The sequence below is a fragment of the Gopherus evgoodei genome, chromosome 9, assembly GCF_007399415.2.
Source record: "Gopherus evgoodei ecotype Sinaloan lineage chromosome 9, rGopEvg1_v1.p, whole genome shotgun sequence".
Classification (NCBI taxonomy): Eukaryota; Metazoa; Chordata; order Testudines; family Testudinidae; genus Gopherus; species Gopherus evgoodei.
Genome location: NC_044330.1, coordinates 67,802,592 through 67,814,615, shown reverse-complemented (window position 1 = coordinate 67,814,615; position 12,024 = coordinate 67,802,592). Strand labels below are relative to the sequence as shown.

The 12,024-nt window shown below is 42.3% G+C and overlaps 1 protein-coding gene across 1 annotated transcript; it reads left to right on the top strand.

Annotated features, from left to right (window-relative positions):
- Positions 1 to 586: 586 nt before the first annotated feature.
- Positions 587 to 11,785, top strand: LOC115657027. Its single transcript, XM_030574222.1, has 5 exons — positions 587 to 650; positions 5,148 to 5,549; positions 7,788 to 7,913; positions 9,454 to 9,497; positions 11,427 to 11,785. The coding sequence occupies exons 1-5, from the start codon at positions 587 to 589 to the stop codon at positions 11,568 to 11,570; spliced, it is 780 nt and encodes a 259-aa protein (XP_030430082.1). The 3' UTR covers positions 11,571 to 11,785.
- Positions 11,786 to 12,024: the final 239 nt, after the last annotated feature.

The following is a 12,024-nucleotide window of genomic DNA, read 5'->3' as shown; positions in this document are numbered from 1 at the left end:
CCGCGGCTGCGTCCTGACCCCGGGGGCGCCCTGGGCTGCCGCGGCGGCTCCCTGACCCCGGGGGCGCCCTGGGCTGCCGGGCTGCCGCGGCGGCGCACTGATCCCGGGGGCGTCCCGGGCTGCCGGCGGCAGGCAGCTCAGACTGCCTCTCCAGCAGCAAGGGCTGCAACCATTTAAAATTTTTTTTGAGGGCGCCGCTTTTTGGCTCCCTCAAATCTTGGCGCCCTAGGCAACCGCCTAGTTCGTCTAAACGGTTGCACCGGCCCTGCCACTTGTGGAGAAACTAATATCCCTGGACGAGCAGAGTATCAGCATTCCACAGCAAGTCTGTTGTTGCACCCTTCCCAGAAGCTGCACCCTCTCCTTCTCATTGTCCACCCACACAAGGCCAGCTATAACTGTTAATGCTGGAAACCTTTGCATGATAAGAATGCTTTAGGAGTGATTTAATTCTATTCTATCAAGAAAATGTCTCCAAAGAATAACAACTCACTAACATCTTGCTCAACACGTGACAGTAACTGCCTCTGTTCCAAACATTTAGTCTCATCAGCTAGAGGAAAAGACTCAGGTCAAATGCTACCACATGGCGGAGTTTGTCCAGTCACTGCAGAGCAAGAGAGTAAGTGCAATGTCCGTGAACATCTACAGTACTCCAATCACTCAGAATTATTTTCTCTGATCTGAAAGAGTAGGCAAAGCACTACAGCATCTCAGAGCTCTTAAGAGATCTCCAAAGCAGAAGTACTAAACCAAGCTCTTCTTGTCACAAGCTATTTCACAACCAGCTTTTGACTCTCCAGTTCCGTCAGTCTTCTCATCCTCGCTTTCCCTTCAGAAATAGAAAAAAGTTCTCTACAACTTCCTACCACATAGATCTCCAGTTGGTGGGAATTCGTAAGGGATAATGCACAAACTCACTCTTCTGGCAAATGGTTGCACATCCACAACACTGGCTGGTTGCATGTTGATAACTAAGTTCTGCTCTCTGTTATGCTGGTGTAGCTAAGGGCAGAATTCACTGCTTCAAAAACAGAAGGTCAGGAGGAGGCAATGGTCTCAGTCTAAGATCCCCAATGCAGAAAGTGTGAGTCAGTCAGATCAAAGAAGTGTTTTTGCTGTGGTTAGCAGGGTTCCTTGACTAGCAGTGTCGTAAATCATTCTGAATAATATGAGGTAACCACATGTATTATGGGGGTTTGTGTCATGTACATACAAAAATTTACAGGAAATGTTTGCTGCCTTGAAACTATTACACCTTGAATAATATTTAAACCATTTATTCAGGGGCTTTAACTTTACTGAAGCTATGTCTCCACTGCAGAGCCTACTCTGGCATAGTCCCCTAGTGCACACACAGCAGATGCTGACAGAAGGAACAGTTCTATCACTGTAGGAACACTCCCTCCCAAATGAGTTAATTGTGCTGACAAAGGCACGCTGCCATCAGAATAGCTGTGGCTACACTGTGGGGTTTGTGTTTCTAGATGGTGTGTTTTTTTCACACCCTCCACTGATGTGGTTGTGCTGGTATAAGTTTTAAGTGTAGACCAGGCCTGAGTTCCCTTTGGACACTGAAAGCCCTCACTGCCCCTTCACCAAAGGCCTTTAACTCTTTAAAAATGCATGATCCTTCTTGAATGTATCTAAAATCACTCACCCAGCCACCTGCCAGGAGCATTAACCAAATGCTACACCATAGAGAGCATCCTCTCATTCCTGGGACAATTTAGCAAAAGAACTTTGGATTGACCTTTGTGGAAACTGTTTGATGGAAGTGTGATGTTGCACCCCATAATTCTTTATGGAAATATGCTTATGAGTGTAAATATGACATAGCTGGAATATGTTTTATGCTAGATTGGCCAAGTAACATATCTTTGCAAAGGTTATGTTCTACTGAATGTATTCATTCTATTTACATGCATGTATCATTTTTATATCTGAAGTTATGAGCATTGGCTCTATGCTTGTGTTGAAAGTGTTTGCTATAGGAAGCACATAAGGCAGATTTGATTAACATAGTGTGAAGGGGTTATTCAAGCAATTGGGAGTACTTAGCTAACAATGGACTTTGGAGATGCCAATCCACATCTGAACTTTCCTGGGAACATTCAAACTAACATGTAAACAATGGCGTTGGCCTGCAAAAAGCTGACATGTGACTTGCCCAGGTGACTGCAAACTCCATCTTGTTGAGGGGATTTCACACAGGAGGACAGACGGGTTTCCACCCACAAGAGAAAAACTATATAAGCCCCTGGAAACCCCTCCATTTTGTCTTTAGCTGGCTCAAGAGATAGCATCTCCACCCCAAAGAGATGCTTGAAAGAAACTGGAACAAATGACAGTAACTACAGGAGTGTGAGTGATTGCTGGACCCAGACTAGGAAGGATTCAGATCTGTAAAAGAAGCTTATTGGAACATCTCTGAGGGCGAGATTTACCTGCATTTAGTTTCTTACTGTATTAGGCTTAAACTTGCATGTTTTATTTTATTTTGTTTGGTAATTTACTTTATTCTGTCTGTTATTACTTGGAACCACTTAAATCCTACTTTTTATATTGAATAAAATCACTTTTTACTTATTAATTAACCCAGAGCAAGTATTGATACCTGGGGGAGCAAACAGCTGTGCATCTCTCTCTATCAGTGTTATAGAGGGCAGACAATTTATGAGTTTACCCTGTATAAGCTTTATACAGAGTAAAATGGATTTATTTGGGGTTTGGGTCCCATTGGGAACTGGGTATCTGGGTGTTGGAGACAGGAACACTTCTTAAACTGTTTTTAGTTAAGCCTGCAGCTTTTGGGAGATGCGATTCAGACCTAGGTCTGTGTTTGTAGTAGGCTAGCGTATCTGGCACAACCAGGCAAGGTACTGAAGTCCCAAGCTGCCAGGGGAAACAGGCTTTGAGATAGTCTCAGCACATCAGGTGGCAGTCCCAATGGGGTTTCTGTGACCCAGCTCATCATGTGAAGCACTCCAGGCAGAGTGACATTCCTTTGGGTGAGCGTTTCCTGATGACCTGTGAATTCATGATTTTGTGGCAGAAGCTTTTTATGTTCAGAGTGCCAGGATTTTAACACATGTGCTTGCCTTCCTGGTTCTATACACAGTGGCTTGTCACTTTCAAACTTGATCCTCTGTAGCCCTGTGTGGATATATACGGCTGGTTTCCAATAAAGTGCTGTCCTTTAGTGACCTTGTTTTACGTTCATCATTGAAGGCAACTTTGAGGATTTAGTGCCTTTCAAATGTAACTTCTTTAAACCACAATAACATGTACTGGGTTATCCCTGTGATAAGGAGAAACAAGCCCTCTGTTCTCCTTTGTCAGAATTCCCCAGTACAATTGATTTCAGCTCTGTGGATAATACTCTGTAACGCAATACAGTGTATAAGTTATACTGTGTGTTACCAAGTGGGTGGAAACTTAAGAAAGAAGGGGTTGAATCTCATTCTGTTGTTAAATATTTTCTTCAGGAGCAGGTCACTTGGTTTGCATTTGAAAAGTCTGCAGTTAGCCTGGCTTTCCCAAGTGACATAGGCTCCAGCAACAGAAACTTCTGAAATGTTTTACATTCATAGTTGTCTGTATCACCAGCAGTGAAGGAAATCACTCACAGGTTTTAACAGAGATGAAAGGTTGAGGGAAAATCAACTCTAAGAATAAAAGCAGCTTCCTTCCTGGGAGGAGAGGGCATTTCAGACATCAGTAATGAGACAATCTCCTCCTCCATAATTGCAGCCACAGTTTGAGCACAGAGAAACATGAGGTTTCACATGAGCTGCCAGAGCTTCTCCCCAGTCCTCCTATTTATTGGTGAGTCTGAGAAGGGGGAAAAGCAGAAAATACTTAATAGAAAATGTAATAACTGGAGCCTGATAAATCTCAATAACTACTGGGAAAAAAAACAGAGGGAAGCATTATGATGTAGAGGAATGGGTACAGGATCAGAAGCCAGGATTTTCTGTGTTCTAATCCCAACTCTACCAGTGACTTGCTGTGCAGTTGTGAGCAGGTCTTTTCACTTCTCTTTGCTTAAGTGTCTCCATGTTCAAAATGAGTAGGACACTTACCTCATGGGGGTGTTGTGTGGATGACTTAGCTAATATCTGTACAAAGCTTGAAATGTGTTACTCTATATTTGGAATACACCTTTTAAAATATTTTTAATGATTTGTAATTATTTCTTTGTTTCACTCTAGACACAAAGAAGGGAGCTATCCCCAAATGTTTGTATTAGTATTTAATCTAATGGCCTGTATTGTCTGTTTATATAATGGTTGTGTTACAATATTTCACTCTGGCTGGAATTCTGAGATGGGGTTTATAACAAGATTAGCCCTTACACAGCGCTAGAGCATGGCTTTCTGTGTTTGCATGAAAGACACTATAAAGAATAGAGTCGTATTACATGGATGTTTCTGATAGCTGGGTAGAGCTGCATAGTAACTATGTGAATCCACCAGCCATTTCCATCTGCTTAGTGGCATAGCCTGTGTGGGAACCACTGGGCCCTGTGGAAGTGCCTGTGGAGCTGCCATGCCATGGCTGGGAGCTGAAGATTATAACTCACATGGAGAACCCCAGTACTAATCCTGTGTTCTTCAGCTTCTTGTGGAGTACAGGCATTGGCCTTTCATTAATGAAACAGAAAAGTCCATTCCCTGAAACGATGAGTTTATTTGTACTTTTCAATATGGACAGACCCAGCCTAGCCCAGCCCAGGGGTGTTATACTAAGACCCTAGAACTTGTTCAAGTCTCTAAGGAGCCTCAGGGTATTTGCTGTTATAAATGAACCAGAGCAGTAGCCTCTTCTTCTATGTATATCGACTCAGAATTGATTGTTCAGAGGATCTCCTAGGAATATTAATACCTGCATTACTGGTAGTCTGCAAAGGGACTGTATAAAATATATGAGATATGAATTTAGCCTTGTCTCGTCTGTATTGGGTTGTTTTTTATGGGACTTATTGTGATGTCTGGAAAATTAGCATTAAAAAATATCATTAAATTATCATTTTCTCTCCAAAGACAAGGGATTCTCATTAAATGTGTTTGCCAAATGACACTGGCTGCAGATTCTCACTTGTTTTGGCTGCAGGTAATTTTCTGGTCTCTGTGTGTTTATTGCAGGTGTTTCTTGGACTTTTATCGTGGAAGTTCCTCAAGATTCACTCAATGGAACTGTTGGTCAATCTGTCCTTCTCTCTGTCACCTACAAACTCCAGGGACCATTTGACTTTCCATTGGCAATTCAGTGGAATTTCAGCAATACCACCAATGTGCTTGTCACCTACACAGGGACTAACTTCTCTGTCAGTGCTGAGGGGATTCCCACCTGCCATTCTGGATATGTTTTTATACATCCCTCATATCAAGGTCGCATTATATTTTTCCCTGAAAATGCTTCTCTGCTCCTTCAGAACCTGCGGCTCATTGATGGTGGAGTCTACACCGTCAACTTTAGACTACTGAAAAAAACTAGAAACATTGCATTAACTGTATCAGCTCCTCATTTTAACCATGGAAACCCAGGTAAGCATACAGAAGTACTTTATAATATCCATAGCATTAAGGGAGACTGACCTATCACTGGTGCAATGTACACACAGTCATTTGCAATAAGTAATTTTTCCTGTGGAATGTAGATCCAGGGCAAAGCATGAGAACCCAGATGAAGTTAGTATCTGATATATGTGAATCTTTAAAAGCAGCAGCCCCTTTAACCCTCTTCCTCCAGATAAAACCAGAGATCCCAGACTTGTGGAGTATTTCATGGCTGTAGGTTTATGTACAAAACACAAAGAAAACATTTTGATTCACCTATCACGAAAATGTGAACAGTTTTTGATACATCACCAGCTTCAAGTGAAACAGACGGGACCAGATTCTGCACATGGCACCTTGGTTACACAGCTATTTATTATGAATCTAATCCCTGGAGCATGTTTCAGGAGTGTCGATATTAATACAGAGTCTTTATGATTGATTTTTTTCCCTGGGAAAAGTTAACAATCCCTGAAGTCTCCATAGTTCTTAATCTTTCAGTTTCCAATTGCACTGCTGTGGAGGTATTCCCTGAAGGTTTTTTCCTCTGGATTTTATACTGATGAGTAATTAGTTTGAGGCAATATGAATATTGTTCTTAGCTGAGCATGAATCTGATAGAGATAAGGCAGTGCCATTTTTTTCTTTTTAATTATAATTTTGGAGCCTGGTAAACCTTGAAACTTGTGTTTGTTCTCTTGATCAGACCAAAATATGTCTAAAATGGCTGGCTACATCTCTTTTATGGGTGGGCAGTTATTTTAAATAGAAAGACCAATTACAATAATTACTATAAACCATAGTATGTCATGTGACAAAATCCAAATCAACCTAATCATGTCACAACCATTTATGATTCTTTACTATCAGATTCCCATGTGTAACTTAAATAAGATCTAATGACAAACTCCTCTGAGATTCTGACGTGACCCCTACACTTTGCTAGACACTAACGATAAATGTTTACACAATAATGTAGAAAATCCTGGCTGCCCTGCTAAAACAATTCAGTGCTAGACGTCCTGTAACTGTGAGAAAGATAAATTCAGATTTTACTTTCAATATACTGTATGCAAAGTGCTGTATTATATTGGCCCACCTGATTCAAATAGATGGATTCTTCTTATTACTGCTATTTGTTAAGCATCTAGAATGGGTTTGGTAATGTATAAGACACATAAAAAGGCAGTGGCTGCGCAAAGGAGCCTACAGTGTAAAAGACAGACACATCTGAGACAAGATCCATTGGGAAACCTAGGAGAGGTGTTAGATTAGGATGTGTTCTTCTCTTTTTTTTAAAGAGATATTTTCTTCCGGTCTTTCCCTTTCCCTTAAATAACAATGGGATGGAGAAGGAATTTGATTGATGTGAGTGGGCCTTGTAAATTAACCTTTGGACACTGCAATATTACAACAAATGAATGTAACTCATATGTGTATTCACTGGAGAATATGCTATTGCAGTGCATTATTCCCTCGGAGTATGGGGTCTGGCATAAGCCTACAACAAAGCCAGGAAACTAGTTCTAAGGCCTGAGATCCACAACAACAGTTTACATGGACTCATAGTGTATCTGAGTTGCCTCAAACATTGCTACCACTGGTTCTCCCTGCATGTATGGGTCACACTATTGAGGCAGAATTCTATACACACACACACATTACATCATAACATATCAGATCTTGAGGGGAATATGCCATGTAAATTGGCTCCTCCTCCTCCTGTCCAGCGGGCTATGTCTCTCTTCCAATCGTGCAGCAAATCTTCATCATAAATGCTGTGCAGGGAGAGGGGAAGGAGAATAAAACTTCATAGCTGCTTACCCCCTGTGTGCAAACTCCCATCCTTATTGCATGATAATCATGTCCTTCTGCTCCCTTCTAGACTGCATGAAGGCATGAGAGGAGCACAGAGGCCAGTGTAAGAAAGGAAGCTTTAAGCCACTCTGTGCAGGTTTTCACAGCTTCTCCCCAACTGCTGAGTACAAAAGGTTTTAGGGCTAACACTTAATCAATTTCTCCTAACTTCAGAAGAACCACTAACCATTGCACTGAGGGGCCTTAGCCAAAAAGCTTCCTGACCTCTCCTATAGTAACTAGCTGCTTCCTGTAACAAAAGCCTAGACTATGGCTGACATTTTTCCTGTGGAAAAATTGTATGTTTAAGGCAAACTCTAGCTACTGCTAGATAAAATACACATAGCTCATAATTCTTGTATTTCTCAGAGTCCAGCGAACCTACAGAAGATAACAACCTCGCCATCCCTGGGCACCCAGTAACCTACATTGCTGGAGGCTGCTTTACTTTACTTTTTCTTCTGCTGCTGCTGTTGTGCTGCACGTGGTGCCGGGGTGAGTAAATCAGCTCATTGGTTTCACTTGCTAATATCTGTGCTTTAGGTTCTTCAAAGACATTTTTTAAAGCAAATTCAAAGCTGTATTGATGGGTTTGGAGGGAGATGGTGTCACTCACAGTACAGGGCAGGCTGCTCTTCTATTCCCTTCTTGGTTTGTCTGAGTGAACGCCCTCCTGTGTCAAGCCCATTCACAGACCAGCCCCGCATTACAGCTCCCTGTGCATCAACCGTGCTTACCCAGCAGGTCTGACTGGGCTCAGCCCCTGCAGTTCTTGCCTTCAGGAGTCTGTGATCAGAGGTGCTCAGTAACAAAACAGCCTTCTTAAACCAAAGAGGTGCTCAGTGTAAAAATAAGCAAACAAACAAAACACCCCGAGTGACATAGTTATGTTGACCTAACCTCCAGTGTAGGCACAGCTATGTTGACAGAAGAGGCTTCTATCTACATCGCTGCCATCGTTCAGAGAGCTGGTGTTTCTACACTGAGCGCTGGTCTGCACCGAAAAGTTACTTCAGCATAGCTATGTCTCTGGTGTGAAAAATCCACGCTCCTGAGAGATGGCGTTAAGCTGACCTGAACCCCAATATAGACAGTGCTAGGTGGATGGAAGAATTCTTCCACTGATCTAGCTATCGTCTCCTGAGGAGTTGGATTTCCTGCACCAATGGGAGAACCCTTCCCGTCACTGTACTAAATGTCTACACTGAAGGGCTACAGTGGTGCAGCTACAATGCTGCAGCATTTTAAGTGTAGACAGCCTGACAGAAAAACTTCTTCCATCGGTGTAGGCAGCATCTACACTATGGGGTTATGCCAGCATAGCTATGGTGATGTAGCTGTGCCTGTATAGTCTCTGTAATGTGGACAAGCCTGTTTAATCTGTTTCTCTTCCATCTCCTCCGGCATGTCTCACTCATACTCTAAACTTAATATGGCCAAGCTAATCTTCTTAGACCTGAATCTGCTCTCACTTACATTCATTTTACACTGGTCTAACTCCATTAGAGTTGGGGGGAAAAAAATGAAAAATTAATTTTCACAAAAACGTTTGATATTTCAGAGTTGTTTGCATTTAGAAGGGTTTGAAATGGACCCATTTTTCATTGTTTGGAAAATTGTCACTGATTTTTTTTTCAAATTTTTTTTAAAAAAATATTACTGCAAGTGCTAGTACCATGGTATCTGTAATTGTTGTTTACTCAAAATCCAACTGCATAAGAAAAATATTGATAACCATTTTGATATTTTTTTATTTTAAAATGTCACAATGTTTGACAAACACCAAAAAAGTAATTTAGTCTGACCAATTGTCTCCAAAACTTTACTTTTCAAAACAACCCCAAATTTCACTCTTCTTTGTGCTACATTGCATGAGGCTGTCTTAAATTTCAGGAAGCTCATGAGAATCATCAGTAATTGCCAGCAGTACAGATATTACTTGTATATGCAACATTGAGGGCACAGACTAATCATGTCTATACAATATGAGCACAATCTAACTTATCTCTACTAATTATTAAAGTGAACTTTACAGGTGCAGCTGGATCACAAACAACCAGAATTATAAAGCAAGAGCAGGTAAGAAATAATAAAACTATGGCCTGGTACACCTGCATGGAAAATAAACCCACACCTTGTGAGAAGACAGAAAGTAGGATCTGGTTCTAGCTGAATAGTAACCACATGGGGGAATTTCTTTTTGTGGACAGAACATTTATGCGTGGTTGCATTTGGAAAATCAACTCTGTAAAAATGGAGTTGAGGGATCCCATTTTGATCATGTCTTGAGAATTTCTTTATCAGATGTGCTCAGCTCGCAAGGAAGATGATAACTTTCCTAACTCCCAGCCCAGTAAACTCACAGCTAACTGAGAATCAAACTAGGTGCTTTCCATCACATGCATCATCACCGGTGCTACAGGTTTTGTAGGCCAACTCGCAGTGCCACTCTTCAGAGTAGACCCAGGCTTCAATGAAACCTTCACTTCCATCAGATAGTCTGGTTGGATCTAGAGCATGTGTGCTCATATGGAAAGAGGCAATTTTAATTGATGGCTAGCTTTGCACTCATAAGGGAATGTCAAGGTTGTATGTACCTGCACCCTGTCCTTTTAAGGGTCGAAGGCCTGCTGAGGAGTTTGAAAACTGTCCCTGGTCTGGGAGCAGAATACTGGCACAGTGCATTAATGGGTAATACTAATTCTGGGCATCCATTAAATGGCGCTTATAGACACTAATATCTGAACTATAAGCAGTAGGGAATAGTCTGGGGACCAGGCTTACTTCCCATCACCTTCCCCAAAATCCAAATGTATTAGTTGAAGCTGTGGATGGTATGGGCCTCTGCATTATGGCTTTTTATTATATAGTCGTCAGTTACCTCCCACCCCCTGTCCTGATTTTTCACACTTTCTATCTGGTCACCCTACTCAGCATCAAATCCACAGCCCTTCTCTCAGAATCAGTGATCAAAGTGAGACGGAGCTCACCAGAGCTGAGCTCCAGCAAATCTACTGTGCTAAACCCAAACCAGAAACTCTGCTTCCTGCGGATGTCACAGGGACTAGAACAAAGAGGCCAAAGGCTGAGAAAAGGAAATAATAGAAATTAATGTAAAAAATTGAAAGTGAGGCGGAAGGAAGGAAGGTCAGATCAGATCTGCTCTTTGATGCTGCCTGCTCCTCTGCCTCCCTCTTCTCCTCCCCTCCCCCATCGCCCCTGCATATCATCACCCACTCCCTGCTCTCCAACTCAGCCCTGTGCTCAATCATGAAATAGTTTTTGTGCTTCCCCATATACTCCATGCACTCTGGTCCCCGACTCAGCCTGTGCTACAGCATTAGAGACTTCCTCATTCCCTGGCCCGGCTCCACCAGGACGCAGCCGCTCTGTGAAGCTGCTACTCCCACCCGCTGAAATTCTGTGTGGTTTTTCTCGTAGCTGTGCATGGTTTGCAACATGCTCCATTCTGTGCTCTTGTTGTGCTCTCTTTCCCACGCACTCTGCTGCCAGTATCTGCCCTTAAGAGAATAAACTGGCTGCTGCTGGGGTGGACAAAGTGCTTCATTTTAAAAAACAAACAGCTCAGCCTGAACCTTCCCCTGTTTGCTAAGCCCCCTGAAGTTCTACTCATTCCTTCAGTACGTTACAGTTTGAAGAAGGGGAACCTCTACCCCCATTGCCTTCACTCATGTCTCCCAGATCTTTGTCCTTCCCTCTTCCCAGCCTGAACCAAGACTCAGAGTCTACAAGACTGAACTTCATTCTCCCAATACTATTCATTTAAAAATGCATCACTTTATGTGATTTAAAGTAATTATTTAAAGAAAGCACAATCCATTATAAGCCACTCAGCTTAGTCTCCATGGTAGACCTCCCTTCGTGGTAAGCAAACATCAAATAGCCCACCATTCCCTACTTTCCATAGGCAGGGCTCATGTGATCTCCTTTTATCCAGACCAACTCACGTGCCTAGGAGTCTCATTTTTATATTGATTTTCACTGTAGGTCCAGAATCCTGAGGACTCCCTTGTGGAAAGTACTCTGCATTTACAAAGCACTTACATGAACACTAGCGAAACCCAAGAACATCCTTTGACCAGATCAGAGCCACAGACTGAGTATGCCACCATTGGCTTCTCTGGACGATAACCTAGCCTGACACTGACAGCAGCAGGTTTGGGGAGTGAGAAGTACGTGCTATTCCATTACCAAAGCCATGTGATTCGTGGTTCTGTTAGAAACAAAGGAATTGTTCCTTTTCAGAAACATGGAAACTGGAGGCAGTAAGGAAGGACTGAGGTCCCATAATACTCAGTCCCTGAAATCACCCAGAACTGCCCAGACACTTTCACAGATTTCCTAGGCCCAAGGAAAATGTATTTTAAATATGGGGCAAAGAGTCTTGTGGCACATTATAGACTAAAAAATGTATTGGACCATGAGCTTTCGTGGGTGAATACCCACTTCGTCGGATGCATGTCGTATTTTAAATATGTAGAGCTTTAATGGACTAAAACTGAAGAGCTGTCATGATCTCCAGGAAGAGCTAAATTCCCAATTTTGAGCACAAGAAGTGTTGCATGTTTTTAAGTTGGATACCTCA

Coding starts and splice junctions, on each gene's coding strand:
- LOC115657027 (XM_030574222.1), top strand. CDS start 587: ATGGCGGAGTTTGTCCAGTCACTGCAGAGCAAGAGAGTAAGTGCAATG. Junction 5,550..7,787: donor TTTTAACCATGGAAACCCAG/GTAAGCATACAG, acceptor TGTATTTCTCAG/AGTCCAGCGAACCTACAGAA. Junction 7,914..9,453: donor GTGCTGCACGTGGTGCCGGG/GTGAGTAAATCA, acceptor TGAACTTTACAG/GTGCAGCTGGATCACAAACA.